This window comes from Thalassophryne amazonica, chromosome 4, assembly GCF_902500255.1.
Source record: "Thalassophryne amazonica chromosome 4, fThaAma1.1, whole genome shotgun sequence".
NCBI lineage: Eukaryota > Metazoa > Chordata > Actinopteri > Batrachoidiformes > Batrachoididae > Thalassophryne > Thalassophryne amazonica.
This window is the reverse complement of record NC_047106.1, coordinates 58,476,167-58,497,377: the sequence shown is the minus strand read 5'-3', so window position 1 is coordinate 58,497,377 and position 21,211 is coordinate 58,476,167. Positions and strand designations below refer to the sequence as shown.

Genomic DNA, 21,211 nt, shown 5'->3' with positions numbered 1-21,211 from the left:
AGTCCCCACTGCTGGGTAGTCCATTAAAGTAAAGGTAAATGTTATTAAGAAATGATCAGACAACAGGGGGTTTTCAGGGAATACTGTTAAGTCTTCATTTTCTATGCCATATGTCAGAACAAGATCTAAAGTGCGGTTAAAATGGTGGGTGGGCTCATTTACATTTTGAGCGAAGCCAACTGAATCTAATAATAGATTAAATGCAGTGTTGAGGCTGTTATTCTCAGCATCTATGTGGATGTTAAAATCACCCACTATAATTATCTTATCTGAGCTAAGCACTAATTCAGACAAATGGTCTGAAAATTCACAGAGAAACTCACAGTAACGACCAGGTGGACGATAGATAATAACAAATAAAACTGTTTTTTGAGACTTCCAATTTGGATGGACAAGACTAAGAGTCAAGCTTTCAAATGAATTAAAGCTCTGTCTGGGTGTTTGATTAATTAATAAGCTGGAGTGGAAGATTGCTGCTAATCCTCCTCCTCGACCCGTGCTTCGAGCATTCTGACAGTTAGTGTGACTCGGGGGTGTTGACTCATTTAAACTAACATAATCATCCTGCTGTAACCAGGTTTCTGTAAGGCAGAATAAATCAATATGTTGATCAATTATTATATCATTTACTAACAGGGACTTAGAAGAGAGAGACCTAATGTTTAATAGACCACATTTAACTGTTTTAGTCTGTGGTGCAGTTGAAGGTGCTATATTATTTTTTCTTTTTGAATTTTTATGCTTAAATAGATTTTTACTGGTTATTGGTGGTCTAGGAGCAGGCACCGTCTCTACGGGGATGGGGTATTGGGGGGATGACAGGGGGAGAGAAGCTGCAGGGAGATGTGTAAGACTACAACTCTGCTTCCTGGTCCCAACCCTGGATAGTCACGATTTGGAGTGTTTAATAAAATTGGCCAGATTTCTAGAGATGAGAGCTGCTCCATCCAAAGTGGGATGGATGCCGTCTCTCCTAACAAGACCAACAAGACCAGGTTTTCCCCAGAAGATTTGCCAATTATCTATGAAGCCCACGTCATTTTTTGGACACCACTCAGACAGCCAGCAATTCAAGGAGAACACGCGGCTAAACATGTCACTCCCGGTCCGATTGGGGAGGGGCCCAGAGTCCGACATTGTTTTTGCAAAGTTACACACCGATTCAATATTAATTTTAGTGACCTCCGATTGGCGTAACCGGGTGTCATTACTGCCGACGTGAATTACAATCTTACCAAATTTACGCTTAGCCTTAGCCAGCAGTTTCAAATTTCCTTCATTGTCGCCTGCTCTGGCCCCTGGAAGACATTTGACTATGGTTGCTGGTGTCGCTAACTTCACATTTCTCAAAACAGAGTCGCCAATAACCAGAGTTTGATCCTCGGCGGGTGTGTCACCGAGTGGGGAAAAACGGTTAGAAATGTGAATGGGTTGGTCGTGTACAGGGGGCTTCTGTTTAGAACTACGCTTTGTCCTCACAGTCACCCAGCCGGCCTGCTTTCCCGGCTGCTCGGGATCTGCTGGGGGCCAGCTAACGGCAGCTAAGCTACCTTGGTCCGCACAAACTACAGGGGCCTGGCTAGCTGTAGGATTTTCCAAGGTGCGGAGCCGAGTCTCCAATTCGCCCAGCCTGGCCTCCAAAGCTACGAACAAGCTACACTTATTACAAGTACCGTTACTGCTAAAGGAGGCCGAGGAATAACTAAACATTTCACACCCAGCGCAGAAAAGTGCGGGAGAGACAGGAGAAGCTGCCATGCTAAACCGGCTAAGAGCTAATAGCTGCACTAAGCTAGTGGATTCCTAAAAACACACAAAGTGAATAATGTGGGAATAATTTAGAGGTGATTCAGCAGAGAGAGTGCTTTAATTAAGGCACATGAAGATTACACTGTGAAAGAAATCGTTATCTAATTATCTAGATCATTCTAACTACGCAGATTAAACAGCTAACAGATACAGCAAAACACCGCTGTGCTCCGGAACAGGAAGTGATACAATACCGCAGTGAGAGCCAACCACCAGTAGTAAATGTGGGAGGAAACCAGACCACTCGGAGGAAACCCACACAAACATGGGGAGAACATGCAAACTCCACACAGAAAGGCCACAGATGGGAATTGAACCCATGACCTTGTTGCTGTGAGGCAACAGTGCTAACCACTAAGGCACTGTGCTGCTAATCTGTGAGAACCAGCAGTTGTGGAAATTAACACAAAGTTTCACATTACAGAAACATTTTCTGATCCACATTAAAATACAATTGAACAGATTTAATTCCTATTCTTTTAATGCCACAGATTCCAGGAGACCCATTAGTTGAAGTCAGTGTCAATGTGCTCTTTTATTATGTAATAATTGTAATTACTGTGGAAAAAAGAGCACTTAAAGTGAAGACTATAATAGCTGCTTATTAGTAATGTTCATCCCACTCTCATTCTTTCTTCCTCTCTTTAGGATCGACAAGTCCACTCTGACTGCACTAAAGACCCGGTGAGTCTCTTTGTTCCACAGCTCACTTGTGTCTTGTCATTAAGTTAATATTCGAATGTCAGTTAAGTTGTGCAAAGACATAATGTATGCAAACGTGCTGTCAGGGAAATTCCTTGTAAGCACTGCAGTGGAACACGTCACAGCTGTAGACTAGGTTAAATGTGGACACATTAATTTAGAACAAAGACATTTTCAGCCTCGACTGTTTTCGAGCTCATGTCCCATCACAGTGATTCGGTCTGAAATCTGAACAGCTGGTGCAGATTACAGCTCCAAACATTATGCACAGAAGCACATTTCATCCTATTTTGGCACTTGTTTTGTCATCTTGTACACATTTTACTTGCATGTGAAGCTGTGAAAAACACTGTGGTCTTTCCAGCCCTTGGGCAAGGGAGAAAAACTCTGTACTGTCCACGTGGAGTTGGTCAACAGGACAGGACATACCGGGTGGACTACAGATGCATGTTTGTATTTGCACAAACATGAAAAAGACTGTGGTGAAAATAATACCTGAGAGATTCATTGGATATTTTCTACTACCAGTTATGGAAGACCATTTCTAACAGAAAGTTAGAAACAACAGCTGGTCCAAAATAAATCATTTTGAGCAAAGAAATGACCAAAATAAGTAAAAAATGATGACATTAATTAAAAAAAATCAGCCCTTCAAAGTTAGAACCATGAGATCTAAATCAACTTAAGAGTGTGACTTACAGATACCATGAATGATGTTTCTGCGCTTGTGCCACACTTCAGGACATAAACAAATCTTCCCTTCTTGGCCACTCCCCCTCATACCAACCTCCTCCCCCACTGAGAACAAGTGACAGCAGGCGGAGCCTTTTAACAAGTCTAACAGCTCTGTAGGTACGGAAAGCCAGACGATATGTGGGTTCTACTACAGCCACATTCTTGGGCACATGCATTTTTAGCCTCAAAATAGGATTTTTTTTTTTTTGGGACATAATTCTGGACATTAGCTCCCATCCACCATCTTCAAAATAAACCACTATGCAGTGAGTACTCATTCTTGCTGTCTCTATGTAAAAGGAGATTGGCAGTAGTTTCATCGCATTTGTCAAACTTACAATGTAAACAAATCATAGAAAAGCTCAGAGCACAGAGGGAGTGTTGCGTCACAGGATGCCATTAAACCACTAAATGATTATGTAGAACATAGTTGTTGGCAATTAGTTGTCAGTTATTGGTAAAATGTAATTTAACTTTTACTCATTATTTTCACTTAAAGTGTGGGAAGTAATGGTTTAGTGGTTAAGCGGTGGGCTTGAGACTAGAGGATCATCGGTTGAAATCCTTGCCAGATGCAGAAAATCACTACTCCTGGTGTGTAGCTGAGCACCTTGCATTGCAGCACCCTGACATTGATGTGTGTGTGAATGGATGAATGCGAGCATCAGTGTAAAGTAGTTTGAGCTTCTGATTCAAATGAAAAAGTGCTATATAAATGCAGTACAAAGTTCATTTTCTTCAGGGTATAGCAATGTTAGCAGCAAAGCCGCGGCATGCTCTAGTCACTATTCATTGTCTACACTTTGGATAACTACACAATGCAATTGTAGAGATCTCTGACATCTTTCAGATTGGGATGAGTTTATAGAGGTATGTCGTCCCTGGACATGATTTTTTGACAATGCCAATACCTTTGCAGGAGAATGAAGGACCAAGTCTTTATGGTCCTGGTGTTTCCTGTCTTACTGTATGGTTGTGAGAATTGCAGGCTAACCAGCGGCCAAAGATGACCACACTCTTAAGTATTTGGCATTTTAGGAGGATACTTTCTGCCTTTGTGCCAATTGGGAATTCACTCAGGGAGAATAAAATGAGGCCTGTTATTTACATCATGACAGAGTCATTATTGAGCATACAGCTGCATCATTGCTGAGGATTCCATTTCCTGAAACTGACCAACAAACTCCCACGTATCACCTGACTGTGGCAGATTGGTGATTATTTTGGGAGATTGGTGAACCACGGATCCTGAAGCAGTTGGATGAGGTGATGGATGAGGCAAACTGTACCATGGCAAACTTGACATGATTTGAAATTTGAAGCCAAGCACATGCTGTCATGCTGCAGCCCATGATGGGCTCCTGTCTTCACTTGTGGATTCTCTTTGGCCTCCAGGGTCTGAATCTTTCATGTTTTATTCATATCATGTCAGGTTGCCATGGTCATGCTTCAGTTAGGATTGGTTTTGTTTCATTTATTCTCTGTGTATCTTTTCTTTGCCACATATTTTGTTTTGCTTTATTGTGTAGTTTGCTTTCACTCTTGGTCCCTTATGTTGCTTTAGTCTTAGTTTAATTCTGTTCATCATATTTATTCTATTATGCTTTAGTCACCGGTTTTCGTTATTGATCTTCAAGTGTTTCTTATCTGATTATATTCCATTTGTCACTTAATGCTTACCAGGTGGTTCCTTTTATTTATTGCATTATTCTGTAGTTTCTGCTTTTGTCATTCTGCTCATTTGTTTTCACTGTAGTCTTAGTTTATATTGTCACCTCCTTATCGGTTATTGCATTTACGTTTATATTTTAATCAGTATCAGTTCTGTTCTAGTTGTGATTATAATCATTGATCTTCATGTTTTCCGCTATTTAGTTTAGTAACGTTATTTCCTAGTTTTTCCCCTTTTGTTTTGCTCACGTTAATTGTTTGTTGAGCACCTCACATTTTACACTTGGTTTTTCAGTCACTGCGACAGACTGGCGTCCTGTCCTGGGTGTACCCCGCCTCACGCCCTATGACTGCTGGGTTAGGCTCCAGCCCCCCGTGACCCTTAATTGGACTAAGCGGTAGAAGATGGATGGATGGATGGTTTTTCAGTCAATTAGTTATCTTGCCCCAGTTTGCTTTGCTTTTGTCTCACTGCACTCTTGCACATCCCCGGCCATGCCCCCTTCCAGACCCTTCCACACACCTGCACCTCATCACACCTTGATTAGTCTGCTCGTCATTTAAGCCCTCACAGTCTCACAGCTCACTGCCAGATTGTTGATTTCATGTCACTTTCCAGCCTCTGTCCCATGCTTTGATATGTCCTGTCCGGTATTTTGACTTTGCCTGTTTTTGACCTCTAGTTTGTCTTTCCTCTGATAGCCCAAACACTGTGTATTTTGGCCTGTGCCTGTTTTTTTTACTGTGCCTCTGCCTCTCGTCTGTCTGCTACCTCTGCCACGCTGCTGGACCACACATGTACCGACCTCCTGCCAGTTTTACTCATTATACCTCTTTTGAACTCTATCAGTCGTGTGAGTTTGCAATTGTGACCATACCGTTTGTGCCACGCCTGATACATGCAGCCTTTTTATTACTGCGATATATAATGAGTTACATGTTAAAACTCATAACATAAAACCTTGATGAAGTTTGATTTTAAGCTCTCATAATGGACTAGACTCTAAGAACTGCACTGTACAAACACATTTCATGGTTGTAAAAAAAAAAACTGTACAAACAATGAAAATGGTGGTGGTGAAAAATGGTGGTGACTATTTTGAGTTTAGTTTTGCCTGTAAAAGCAGAGAAAACCTTGAATTTTAGCATCAGAGTTTTACTGTACTTGAGATTAATTGTAGTTTGGGGTGTATAAAGAAAACATGATTATAATTTGCTCAGCTGTGTTCTGCTCCATGTGAACATTCATCAAAGTCATGATGTGTGAGACGCTTCTTTTTGTGGAAACAAACCTCCAGCCCTACTAATGCAGGTTGCCGTAGTGACGAGATGCCCCAACTTGCATTTGTGCATCTATTTATGTGTCCACTCGTAATGCAGTTTACAGACACACAAGAAAATCTTATTGTTAGTTCAACATGCAAAGTGTTAAAATTAACACAATTTGTGAGTTTAGAAAATTCTCAATGCATCTGACTGTGTTAAAAAAATTAACTGTACTGACTGCGTTAACTTTCTAGCACTCACTGTGTTGCTTGATGGCACATGAAAGTTTACTTTCCACACTTTTCACATTTAAAAATCACCAGTTACACAGCTTCATGTTGGAGTGAAAAAGAGAAGGATTTTCTTGAAAAGATGTGAAATTTCAGCTGCAATTTGCCAGAAATTTCATCTGATTACATATTCGAAAGTCCTTCTGTGTTCCACTTCTTCCACCATGAAGCTGTATAGATGTTAATGCAATAGACAAAAGTTGCACGATGTAATATTGTAAATATTTGTGTGTGTGGTTGTCTCTGTGGTTTACAGCTTCCTATATCTTTTACTCTAGTTATCAGCAGTTTAGTTTATTTAGTTTATATTGTGCCAAATCACAACAAAGCTGCCCCAAGGTGCTCCACACAAGTAAGACCTAACCCTTACCAACCCCTAGAGCAAGCACACCAGCGACAGTGGAAAGAAAAACTGCCTCTGATGATACTGAGGAAGAAACCTCATGCAGACCAGACTCAAAGGGGTGATCCACTGCTTCGGCCAGTCTACCAAAATGGTTTACAATACAGAACACAACAACAATTGACAAGAGTCCATGCAGCTGTCCAGTCCACCGTCGGGGGGGTCATCGAGCCACTGGTTGGATCTGTTCCGACAGCAAGGTCAATTTAAATTTCAATTTATTTTCATTTATATAGCACCAAATCACAACAGAGTTGCCTCAAAGCGCTTCACACAGGTAAGGTCTAACCTTACCAACCCCCAGAGCAACAGTGGTAAGGAAAAACTCCCTCTGAGGAAGAAATCTCAAGCAGACCAGACTCAAAGGGGTGACCCTCTGCTTGGGCCATGCTACAGACATAAATTTCAGAACAATTCACAGAACAATTCACGGACGAATATACAAGAAATGCTATTGGTGCACAGGACAGGAGGATCAATCAATTCAATCAATTTTTTTTTTATATAGCGCCAAATCACAACAAACAGTTGCCCCAAGGCGCCCCATACCGCAAGGCAAGGCCACACAACAATGATGTAAAACCCCAACGGTCAAAACGACCCCCTGTGAGCAAGCACCCGGCTACAGTGGGAAGGAAATCTCCCCCCCAACAGGAAGAAACCTCCAGCAGAACCAGGCTCAGGGAGGGGCAGTCTTCTGCTGGGACTGGTTGGGGCTGAGGGAGAGAACCAGGAAAAAGACATGCTGTGGAGGGGAGCAGAGATCGCCAACACGAATACAACTCCCATCTCTGGATGGAGCTGCACCTTAAACAGAGAGAAAAAACAGAATCAGGCATCAGAAAGACAAAAAATACTGTATAATTTGCCAGCATTAAACAAGAAAAACAGAGAAGTACTAAGGTGATCGCCGGCCACTAGCCCTAAACTTCACTAAAAGACCCAGAATTTAGGTAAAGTTGAGGCCGCAGCCCGCTCCAATTACTAATAAATTAATTAAAAGAGTAAAAAGCGTAAAACAAAACTGTACCAGTATGCTAGCCATATGAAAGGGAAAATAAGTGCCTCTTAAGTCTGGACTTGAGAGGTCCAGACCGCGACCGCCATAGAAATAATCCAATCCAGCCTGTGGATCCAGCCACATCTTGGACCGAAAGAAAAAAGGAAACAGAATCAGTTGGTCAGAAAAACTACACTTAAGGTATAATTTGTCAGCATTAAGCAACAGGAAGGCAGAAGAAATACTAAGGTGATCGCCAGCCACTAGCCCTAAGCTTCACTAACAGACCCAGACTTTAAACAGTTTACTGTTTACTAATAAAGTGAATTTCAAAAGTAGATGTAGAAATCGTAGTAGTAATAGTGGTAGTAATCCAGGTGGTGCCCCATGGTGAAATACAACACGATCATACTGGGTTTATTACAGAATTCAGTCACTCTTTAATATCTTACAACCCCGATTCCAATTAAGTTGGGATGCTGTGAAAAATGTAAATAAAAACAGAATACAATGATTTGCAAATCCTCTTCAACCTATATTCAGTTGAATACACCACAAAGACAAGATATTTAATGTTCAAACTGATAGACTTTATTGTTTTTGTGCAAATATTTGCTCATTTTGAAATGGATGCCTGCAACACGTTTCAAAAAAGCTGGGACAGTGGTATGTTTACCACTGTGTTACATCACCTTTCCTTCTAACAACACTCAATAAGTGTTTGGGAACTGAGGACACTAATTGTTGAAGCTTTGTAGGTGGAATTCTTTCCCATTCTTGCTTGATGTATGACTTCAGTTGTTCAACAGTCTGGGGTCTCCGGTTGTCGTATATTGTGCTTCATAATGTGCCACGCATTTTCAATGAGCAACAGGTCTGGACTGCAGGCAGGCCAGTCTAGTACCCACAGTCTTTTACTATGAAGCCACGCTGTTGTAACACCTGCAGAACGTGGCTTGGCATTGTCTTGCTGAAATAAGCAGGGACGTCCCTGAAAAAGATGTTGCTTGGATGGCAGCATGTGTTGCTCCAAAACCTGGATGTACCTTGCAGAATTGTTGGTGCCATCACAGATGTCTAAGTTGCCCATGCCATGGGCACTAACACACTCCCATACCATCACAGATGCTGGCTTTTTAACTTTGAGCTGGAAACAATCTGGATGGTCTTTTTCCTGTTTTGTCCGGAGGACACGAAGTCCATGATTTCCAAAAACAATTTGAAACGTGGACTCATCAGACCACAGCACACTTTTCAACTTTGTGTCTGTCCATTTCAAATGAGCTTGGCCCAACAGAAGGTGGCGGTGTTTCTGGATGGTGTTGATGTATGGCTTTCACTTTGCATGGTAGAGTTTTAACTTGCACTTGTAGATGTAGCGATGAAATGTGTTAACTGACAATGGTTTTCTGAAGTGTTCCTGAGCCCATGTGGTAAGATCCTTTACACAGCAATGTCGGTTTTTAATGCAGTGCCACCTGAATGATTGAAGGTCACGGGCATTCAATGTTGGTTTTCGGCCTTGCCACTTACGTGTAGAAGATTCTCTGAATCTTTTGATTATATTATGGACTGTAGATGATGGAATCCCTAAATTCCTTGCAATTGAACATTGAGAAATATTGTTCTTAAACTGTTGGACTATTTTTTCATGCAGTTGTTCACAAAGTGGTGATCCTCACCCCATCTTTGTTTGTTAACAGGTGAGCCTTTTATACCCAATCATGACACTCACGTGTTTCCAATTAGGTGTTCTTTGAGCATTAATCAACTTTCCCAGTCTTTTATTGCCCCGTCCCAACTCTTTTGAAATGTGTTGCAGGCATCCATTTCAAAATGAGCAAATATTTGCACAAAAACAACAAATTTTATCAGTTTGAACATTAAATATCTTGTATTTGTGGTGTATTCAATTGAATATAGGCTGAAGAGGATTTGCAAATCATTGTATTCTGTTTTTATTTATATTTTACACAATGTCCCAACTTCATTGGAATTGGGGTTGTATGTAAAGCTAAAAAGATGATAAATATATAGCTGCAAATGTAGACTGCCATCCCTTAATGGAGGCAGAGTGCTGAGAGTGCCACTTTATTAGGTACGCCTGTATCAAGTTAGGTCAGGTTGAGGAGTATGCAATAATACCTGACAAACACCCTAGTCACCGCCCACGTGTCTTTTTAAAACAGTGTTAACTAAGCAATTAATAGCTGCTAACCCAGCAGGGAGATTTGGACCACCTGCAGATCTGGATGCAAATAGAACACCGTAACCAGGAGGCAGAAAAACTAGCCTCAGGGTTTGTGCAGTGAGACCTCAACACATATGCAGTGGCAGTTTGATCTCCTGAACAATCCTGTTTTCGCCATCTAGTCATGTTGCACAAATAACCAACACGCCCACTTGCAACTCAGCATTTGTCAGTATGCAGACATGGTTCACTTAAGGTGCTCAAACATCACAACATTAGAATTTCAGTGAGGAGTGTTTGGTGGTGACAGACAGGTCAGGTCATGTTTAGAAGCATGCACTGGTGCTACACATCGCCACACCCTCCACTTCACACGACTGCTTTAGGTCCTGACAAGAAGGATCCAACGCTATCTTCCAGTTGCCAGGTGTTGTGCAGACGCTGGGGTCGTCAGCACTCACACACCTGCATGATAGATCCTGTTTGTGCAAACACACAACATGTGGTGTAGCAGCTGATGCTCCCTCACCGTGTATGAGACATCGAAACTAACTGACACAGTCATCCCAGCAGTATCCAAGAATTCTGTGAAGCGACAGAGTGCTGAAGACATCCAGTCATCCTCTCACATTAACGGTTAATGTCCATCCAGTTATCAGTCAGGTAACATGCAGTGAAATGCAGACCTGTTCAGTGCCGCCGTTCTGCATACGCTCATTACTCACTCCGCGTAGGGCACCAATTGCTGTGGGGGCACCAAAAAAATTCAAGCTCCTGGATCGGCATAATCAGAGAAGTGGATAAACATGCACACCTGTCTCCATTCTCTCCTGTGAATGAAACGGAGAAACAGCAGAGGTTTTTTTTTTTTTTTTTTTTGTAATCTTGACTCAATCTGTCAGTGTGATTTGGGGTAAATACGTTTTGCAGTGCACCTGTTTAACTTTTATTCTTCACAAAGTGGTGATATCTGTGCCTCTTCTACCTCGGACTTATGTCACTCTCTCTCTCTGGGTTTTTTTTTTTTTTTTTTTGGCACAAACTGAAGAGATGTTCGTCTTTTTCTCTATGTTAAGAGAAACTACTTAAACTTTAAATAAAAATAAATAAATAAATAAATAAGAAGATCGGATTGCATCCCCCCTAAACATGTTTGAGGTGATGTCATCGTGTTTTGGCTATTATTATATCGGGAGGGCGCATGGAGAACTGCAGCAGCCAGGCGGTAACCAGCGGCTGAGGTTTGTGGGGAAGTCCTGAAAATCAGGTGCAAAAAATAACTCAATATTAATTTAATATTGAGTATTGAGAATTTGGAAATAAAGAGAACCGCATTGACAAATTCTGAATTATTGTTCATTTCGGGGCACCACAAAGCGTTTGTGCTTAGGGCACCCAAACGGCTCGCACTGGTCCTGGACCTGTGGGTAAACACACAAGTGTCACAGGCACTGCTACGTGTACACTCCACATGTGGTTTAATAATCTACATCCGAATAAAACAGAGCATCAGATTGCTTGACTTTGGCTTCAAAGCTCCAGAAATGAAACAAAACAAGATTCGGTGCGAAGATTTGGGTCACAAACTTTACCCTTTGAATCACCTTTAGGGTCAGCTAACTCCGGTAATGTCGGACTTGTGTGTCAGCTGTGGTGATACAGATTATGCACACACACACACACACACACACACACACACACACACACACACACACACACACACACACACACACACACACACACACACACACAGAGCGTGCATCACTCCGTGGCCAGGTGTCATTAGAGTCTCTGCTCTGGAGTGGTTCTGAATATGAATGAATGAGTCGTGACTCCTGGTCGAGCTTCTGTTTTGACTAAATGCAGAACACCGCCGATCTGCGTACGTGTTCATATGCATGTGTTTTATTTTCCGTACATGTTGGGCTTGGGGGGAGTGAGTTCATCATTAACTGAGCCCCCAGAGGGGTGAGCTTTTTTGCATTTGGTTTGTGTGTGTGTGTGTGTGTGTGTGTGTGTGTGTGTGTGTGTGTGTGTGTGTGTGTGTGTGTGTGTGTGTGTGTGTGTGTGTGCGTGCGTGTGATGCTTTTGTTTCTTTGCATTTGGATTAGTGTAATGGTCTTTTTTCTGATCTTAAGAACTCTGCGTTGGAGTAGCTTCAGACTGTACAGAATGCTGCTGCGAGACTGTTAACTGGCTCAAACAGAAGCGCTCACATCACTCCAGTTTTGGCCTTTCTTCAATGGCTGCCAGTAAATTTCATAATTCATTTTAAAATTTAAATTTTAACTTTTAGGGCCCTATATGGACAAGCTCCCCAGTACACTGCATACTTTCTGAAAACATCATTCTTCGTGGGCCCTTAGGTCATCAGGTCAGAGGACGCTGATGGTCCCACACACTCGTTTTAAAACTCATGGGGATCGACCGTTTCAAGCAGTAGCACCAAGACTCTGGAATGCTCTTGTTCTGTCTTTACACTGGACAGACTTATAAAAATCTGAAGATGAAGATGCTGTTATACAGACAAGCTTTTAGCTTGTTGTTGTTTTTACAGTTTTTCTCAATTGCTAAAACACTAAACCCTATTGTCTGAACCAAATGCTCAGTTGCCTGAACCCACTGATTGAATCAGTCACTCTTTTGGCAAAATCATAAGCACTTTTCACCTGTTTAGACACAACTTGCCAACACATTTTCATTGTGATACACCTGTGTTGCATAATGGTGAGCACAGGTGGCAAAAGTGTGTCTGCTTGCTGTCCTCACGTGGACATACATAAAAACATATATCGCTGTTGCAGTGGGCTGCAGTGAGCGAGCAGGCGCATGCTGTTCTCATTGACAGGCTACCCCAGGTGAAACAGACCGTCAGATCATAACACGCAGCGGGCGATCTGAATGCCACATCACCCACATGAGCTCTGTTCCACATGAAGTGGTGTCTGTCCTGCAGCACGCCATCCACAAGTGTGTCAGGCAGGACATGTGCACAGGGCAGGCTGGACACGCCACCAGCAGATGTGGATGTGATAAGAGCACCTTGCTTCTCATTCATGTCATTTCATGACTGTACATCTGTAACCATGGGTCATCTACAGAGGAACAGACGGATCATATTTTTATTGCTCGCTTGATAAGAGGGATTCAATAAAATGCGGTGTTTTATATGGTGTGTGGTTTTATTTTTATTTTTTTAATATGTCAATGTCCTTCTTGATATCAGGCATTTTCCAGCACCTTTTACAGGACAGCAATGGTAGCTCAGTGGTAAGGTTTCTGGCTGGCAATCAGAGTTTTTGGAAAGTGCAGGTTCGAATCCCGTGGGTGGCATGCAATTTTTACTTTTCTTATTTTCTTTTCTTATTTGCTCGCACTGCGTTCCCGCGTGCACCATTGCAGCGGCATGTTGCACGCCTGCCTGTCGGCTCAATATTTTCATGGTTCACTTATACGAGCTGTTCCGCCATGAGTCGCCCTGATTTGTACTTAGTCATGCTATGTGTTAAGCACTCGTGTCACCGGTTGAATCCAACAACTCAAAATTGATCACACTTGTGACCAATGATGTGAACATAAGCCAGTTCAGAGAGCACTGGTCTGTGAGAATAGAAATCTGAGAAGAGGAGTTTGTGTTGAGAGGTGGTCGAAGTGGTCAGCGAAGACAAAAAACAGTCATATCTGATGAAATCAGAGCTACTGTGATTGACTGTGTTCTTGTCCACGGCATGAGCATGAGGGAGGCCGGACAAAGGCTACAACCAAACACCAGTACATTCACTGTGTCCACCATAATCCCTAGATTTATAGAAGAGAACAGATAATTGCCTTTTTCTGACAATATAGTATGTAAATGTTGACAGCAATTACTGTATGACTATACTATATACTGTACCATGGTATACTGTAAGTAAATACGTTTCAGTACATCACTGTGCCAATGTACTGTAGTATTGTACTGTTTGTTGGCCTTGTATTCCATGTATATTTTTGTACTTTATTTTAAGTAGGCTTGCTGTATAAAAGTGCAAAATGCACATGATTTCTGTTTATTTTTGTACTGTACAAGTTCTACGTAAAAATACACAGAATTTCTGTTATTTCTACTTTTTTTTACTATGTACAAGTGCAAGTACAGTTGTTTTTTTTTTTGTTTGGCAACATGCATTTTGCGTACAGTGAACAATAAACATTTATTTCTATAGCTTCATTCATCCTGAACATTGTATTTTCTATTTTTCTACATCGTCTTTTGAGACTGCTCAGTAGTGTTTTTAATTTTGATTGACTCTGAGCACGATTTGACAACATAGTTCAGTTTTGAGTACAGATTGAACTGTTTTGAGGTGAAAGTTTGGTTTTGTAAGACGAGTCTGGGGTTTTGTGAATGTAGCTTGAAAATGGGATCTTCTGTTCACAGTTTAGAGAAAAGAAGAGCAGCTTTAGAGAAATGTTTTAGCAACTGAGAAAAACTGTATTGTGTTTTCTGTATTTATTGTTCCATACAGTTTGATATATTATGGTTTTATTTTTACTATTTTTATGAAGCACTTTGTGATTTTTATCTGCCATAAGTGCAATATAAATAAAACTTACTTATTTACTTCATATTTTACGGGCTGAGAGATCTGATTTGGTTGGTTCGCTGGCTGAGGTATGCTCTCTAAATCTACAAAGCTGATTCTCTTAATGCCGTCATTATAAACTGCACTGCTGAAGTCTCACCGTGCAACATGTGCAGGAGAGAATGAGAGGAGTGAGTGCAGATGGGGAAAAAAAATACAAACACTCATGGTGTCTGCATTTATGGGCAGGTGTGAGAATTTTATTTTCGTTCCACTTTCCTGTCCAGTTCTTGTTTTCTTCATCCTGTTCTATTCCCGTCGCTGTTCCTCTGCCTCTCCTCTGACTCCAGCACCTCATTAATACTGTGTGTGTGTGTCTGTGTTTGTTTGTGTATCAAGCACATGCATCTGCATGTTGGTTTTGTCTTGAAGTGGTGGCAGAAGACAAATGAATAATTTGTGAGAGAGAGAGAGAGAGAGAGAGAGAGAGAGATGCACCTAAGAAGCTTCCTGACACTGTGTGATGATGCCTCGCAGACTCTGGTAAGTAATTTCCTTCGGTCATTTTATGTATAATTTACACTGTATTATTATTACACATTTAGATTAGAATTTTTTTTTTCTTGCATCAATTACTTTTTTAAGCAGCAAACATATGTCATTTTCTTTGTCAATAATTTCAAAAATTAAATGGCACATAAGGTGCTACCATTTACAAAATTTGCAGCTGCATATTTCAGATTCAAGCATTGTTGCGCCTCTTCTGCCCAAATCGTAACTATTTGTATGCACGTGTCGTGGTCATTGATCTGAGAGGGAGAGTGCTTACTTCTAAGTTATTTATTTATTTATTTATTTTTGTACAATTTGCTGTTGTGCTTCTGAGTTGTACCACCACACGTCTCACCACAAATGGACAGTGGAGTGATGAAGTGTTTGACGCTTGAGAGACAAGATGAGGAATTCATGCATGCTTAGAATTTAATTATTACCTCTGGGCACCACCTTCCTTCAACAGCAGGAAATCATATAAAAAAAAAAAAAATCAGTTTCAGTCTGCAAGTTAAACGCTACCAAACTTAGGGGTTAAACTTCTGTCTTAACTGGGCACACAAGACAGACATTCTGTATTTTAATTTTTACTATTTATTACACTAATTGCACATAATAAACTACATGTTACATCATGGCTTGAATGTTGTGAAGTTAGCATAATATCAATAATGCTTCCTGATTATTACCTCTGCTGATTATCATAACATGATAACAGCTCCCCTCTTTGAATTTACAATCCTCCCCCTGAGACATTTGATCAGTCAAACAATGAATGGTCCTGTAGACTTCAAAAGTGGTCTGGCATTCAGAGTAACAACACAGCCAGTCACTACATCTCCCTAAGACCATTTGATTGGCACAGTCATTCCAGTAAGACCCAAGGGTCCTCACAAGAGATTTAGTACCACTTATTGCCTGAGGTCACTGGTCTCACAACTTTACAGTAAGACAGGAAACATCAGGACTTGGTCCTTTCCTCTCCTGCAAAGGTATCAGCATCACCAAACACCTCTGTTCATCGACCAATGATACCATAAGCTCATCACAGCATCTGTTTGCTTTAGAAAGGTCAAGAAGAGCCATCATCACTGCTGAGATACGTAGAAGTTGGACACTTTCAGCACATACAGATACACGTCTAATGGCCAAGTCCAGTCACTGATTGGCTGTATCTTAGGCTTGATCCAGGACAGTTACAATCCCAAATACTCAGACTCCTCACTCAGCTTTTCCATTGGTGTAATCTAGGTATGACTTATCAAAGATCATAGGGTCATGGTCAGTCAACCCAGTATCATGGCAGTTCGTGGCGGCATTACGAAAAGCACATTAATCTATGGGTTTATGACGGGGGCATGAAAATGGGGTGCTTTTCGTGACGAGGGGACAATTTAATTTCATGACAGAGGCATGAAATGGGGGGTCTGGGGGATTAGGGTTAGTGGAGGGTAGGTACTAATGCTATGGTTGTGGTTAGAGTTAGGAGAAGATTATAAATAGCAAAATTTTAAAAAACGGTTCACGAAAATCAGGTCCTTTTCGTGGCGGGGACACACACACACACACACACACACACACACACACACACACACACAAAAAAAACAGTGAGACTGGGTCCTCAGCAACAAAACCACTGGTCTGTGCAACTCGACCCAGCACCCAGTCCTTGCAAAGGCTGAAAACTGTGCAACCCTGTTCATGGAGGGCCTCTTTCGTGCATGTTTCCTAACTCTCCCTGTTCCACTTCAAGGCAATTAACTCTATCAGGTGTGCACAGCCAATCAAGAGCTGGAAGACACCACTTAAAAAAAAACAAAACTCAATAACCAGGCCTGATGCACTGTTTTCCCCACCAAAAATTACCTGAGATTTAGAGATCTATCTTCCCAGTCACTGTCTTTTTCTTAATTACAGTGCATCTGGAAAGTATTCACAGCACTTCATTTTTTTCTAAATTTTGTTATGTTCCAGCCTTATTCAAAAATGGATGAGATTAATTTTTCCCCTCAAAATTCTATTCACAACACCCCGTAATGACAATGTGAAAAACATTTTTTTTTGCAAATTTATTAAAAATAAAAATCTAAGAAATCACACATACGAGGTCTATTAGATAATAAACCAACACTTTTATTATTTTTTTTTTAACTATATGGATTTGAATGACGTGCGATTACACCAATCATGCTTGAACCCTCGTGCGCATGCGTGAGTTTTTTCACGCGTCGGTGACGTCATTTCCCTGTGGGCAGGCCTTGAGTGAGATGTGGTCCCGCCCTCTCGGCTGAATTCCTTTGTTTCACACGCTGCTCGAGACGGCGCGCGTTGCTTTATCAAAAATTTTTCTGGACCTGTGAGGAATATCCGAGTGGACACTATTCAAGAAATTAAGCTGGTTTTCGGTGAAAAACGGCTGATGAGAGATTATGGGGTGTTTCTGTCGGTGTAAGGACTTCCCACGGAGCGGGACGTCGTGCAGCGCTTCCAGGCGCCGTCGTCAGCCTGTTTCCAGCTGAAAACATCCTAATTTAAGGCTTAATTCACCCAGGACGTCGTGAGAGAACAGAGAAGATTCAGAAGAGGCCGGCATGAGGTCTTTATGCGGACATTCCACTGTTTAAGGACATTTTTTAATGAAAGACGTGCGCGCAAATTCGCCGAGTCATTTCCGTGACCACTCAGCAAATCTGTGTGTGCCGTGACAGGAAAAACACCTCCGTGTTGAAAACCATTTGTAAAATTCAGGCGGCTTTTGATGGCTTTCAACAAGTGAGTAACTGAGAAATTGTTTAACAGCTTGGGCATGTTCCAACTTGCCCGTTAAGGTTTCCAACGGAGGTGTTTTTCCTGTCGCGACCCCTCGCGGTCGGGTCCGGCCCGACATGCGACTCTGCCCACACGTTCTTTCATTACAAAATGTCCATTAACAATGGAATGTCCGAATAAACTGCTCATGCCGACTTCTTCTGAAAGTTCTCGTTCTCTGACGACTTAATGGGTCAACAGAGCCTGAAATGTGGAAGTTTTCAACTTGAAACGGCGAGACACTGCCGCCTCGAAGCGCAGATCGCCATCAGGCGCCGTGGGCCGTCCTTACGGCGACACTACCAGACCAAAATCTCTCATCAGCCGTTAAAATTTTACCGAAAACCAGCTGAATTTATCGAATGGTGTCCACTCAGTTGTGCCTTACAGTTTTGAAAAAATTTTGATCAAACAAAGCAGCAGTCTCTGAGCCATTCCTAAACAATGAAAAAATTGACGAGAGGGTGGGCGACTCCTCACTCAAAGACTGCCCACAGGCGAATGACGTAACCGACAGGCATAAAAAAACTGTCACATGCCCACGAGGGTTCAAGCATGTCTGATGTAATCACACGTGATTCAAATCCATATGGTTTTTGAAAAAAATAATAAGGTCGGATACTTTTCTAATAGTCCTCGTACATAAGTATTCACAGCCTTTGACATGGAGCTCAGAACTGAGCTCAGATGCATCTTGTTTCCACTGATCATCTTTGAGATGTTTCTACAGCTTAATTGGAGTCCACCTGGGGTAAATTCAGTTGATTGGACATGATTTAGAAAAGCATACACCTGTCTACAAAATAAGCTCCCACAGTTGACAGTGCATGTCAGAGCACAAACCAAACATGAAGTCAGAGGAATTGTCTCTGAGACCTCTGAGACAGGATTGTCTTGATACACAAATCTGGGGAAGGATACAGAAACAATTCTGCTGCTTTGAAGGTCCCAATGAGCACAGTGGCCTTCATCATCGGTAATGTAAGGAGGTGGGATCCACCAGGACTCTTCCTAGAGCTGGCTGCTGTCTAAATGGAGCAATCGGGGGAAAAGGGCCTTAGTCAAGGAGATGACCAACAACCCGAAGGTCACTCTGTCAGAGCTCCAGCATTCCTTTGTGGAGTGAGGGGAACCTTCCAGAAGGACAACAATCTCTCTAGCAATCCACCAGTCAGGCCTGTCTGGTAGAGTGGCCAGACGGAAGCCACTCCTTAGTAAAAGGCACATGGCAGCCCACGTAGAGTTTGCCAAAACTCACCTCAAGGACTCGCAGACCATGAAAAACAAAATTCTCTGGTCTGATGAGACAAAGATTGAACTCTTTGGCATAAATGCCAGGACTCGTGTTTGGAGGAAACCAGGCACCATCCCGACAGTGAAGCACGGTGGTGGCAGCATCATGCTGTGGGGATGTTTTTCAGCGGCAGGAACTGGGAGACTAAGCCAGGATTGAGGGAAAGATGAATGCAGCAACTTAGAGACATCCTGGATGAAAACCTGCTCCAGAGCGTTCTTGACCTCAGAGTGGGGCGATGATTCATCTTTCAGTAGCACAATGACCCTAAGCACACAGCCAAGATATCAAAGGAGTGGCTTCAGGACAACATCTCTGAATGTCCTTGAGTGGCCCAGCCAGAGCCCAGACCAGAATCTGATTGACCATCTTTGAAGAGATCTGAAAATGGCTGTGCACTGACCCTCTCCATCCAACCTGATGGAGCTTTAGAGGTGCTGCAAAGAGGAATGGGCAAAAGTGCCCAAAGATAGGTGCACCAAGCTTGTGGCATCATGTTCAAGAAGACTTCAGGCTGTAATTTCTGCCAAAGGTGCATCAACAAAGTATTGAGCAAAGGATGTGAATACTTATGTACATATGATTTCTTAGGTTTTTTTTTTTTGTTTGTTTTTTTTTTTTATATATATATAAATTTGCAAAATAAAAAAACAAACAAAAAACAAAACATTTTTCATGTTGTCATTCTGGTGAACTGTGAGTAGAATTTTGAGTGCACAAATGAATTTACTCCATTTTGGAATAAGGCTGTACCATAACAAAATGTGGAAAAAAGTGAAGTGATGTGAATACTTTCCTGGTGCACTGAAAGCTACCTGTTGGTTTCAGATATTTGTTTGTTAATTTTTATATATGTATTTATTTATTTATTTGTTTGTTTTATTTATCATCACCATCATAATTATTATTAACTCAGCCACATGGGGTGTGCAGCCAGTACATTCTGAGTGCCGGTCCCAAGCCCGGATAAATGAGGAGGGTTGCGTCAGGAAGGGCATCCGGCGTAAAACAAGTCAACCCAACTATGCACACTCAGAATCGAATTCCCATACCGGATCGGTTGCGGCCTGGGTTAACAACGTCCGCCACCGGTGCTATTGCCCAACAGGGTGCCGGTGGAAATTGGGCTACTGCTGGGCGACGACGACGAAGAAGAGGAGGAAAACGTTGCCACGAACAGCGGGAGAAGAAGAAAACTAGAAGGGTGGAAATGAGAGTGGGGACTTTGAATGTTGGTAGTATGACTGGTAAAGGGAGAGAGCTGGCTGATATGATGGAGAGGAGAAAGGTAGACATATTGTGTGTGCAAGAGACCAAGTGGAAGGGAAGTAAGAGCAGGAGCATCGGCAGTGGGTACAAGTTGTTGTACCATGGTGAGGACAGGAAGAGAAATGGTGTTGGGGTCATTTTAAAGGAAGAGTATGTTAAAAGTGTGTTGGAGGTTAAGCGAGTGTCTGACAGGGTGATGAGTGTGAAGTTGGAAATTGAAGGGGTGATGATGAATATGCCCCACAGGTAGGTTGTGAGATGAAGGAGAAAGAAGATTTCTGGAGTGTGTTAGATGAGGTGGTGGAGAGTGTGCCCAAGCATGAAATAGTGGTGATAGGAGCAGACTTCAATGAGCATGTTGGTGAAGGGAACAGAGGTGATGAGGAAGTAATGGGTAGATATGGTATCAAGGATAGGAATGGGGAAGAACAGATGGTAGTTGATTTTGCAAAAAGGATGGAAATGGCTGTGGTGAATGCTTACTTTAAGAAAAGGGAGGAGCAAAGGGTAACATATAAGAGTGGAGGAAGGTGCACACAGGTGGACTACATTCTTTATAGGAGATGCAAGCTAAAAGAAATCACAGACTGTAAGGTGGTAGCAGGAGAGAGTGTCACTAGACAGCATAGGATGGTTGTTTGTAGGATGACTTTAGA

At 42.0% G+C, this 21,211-nt stretch overlaps 1 protein-coding gene across 2 annotated transcripts in view; it reads left to right on the top strand.

Moving 5' to 3' along the window:
- Positions 1 to 21,211, top strand: part of rap1gap2a (RAP1 GTPase activating protein 2a) — a 291,908-nt gene that overhangs the window by 11,291 nt on the left and 259,406 nt on the right. For both annotated transcript variants that reach the window (XM_034167942.1, XM_034167943.1), the window contains exon 2: positions 2,458 to 2,493. In XM_034167942.1, coding sequence (XP_034023833.1) covers positions 2,458 to 2,493 — 36 coding nt within the window. The remainder of the gene's footprint in view (positions 1 to 2,457; positions 2,494 to 21,211) is intronic.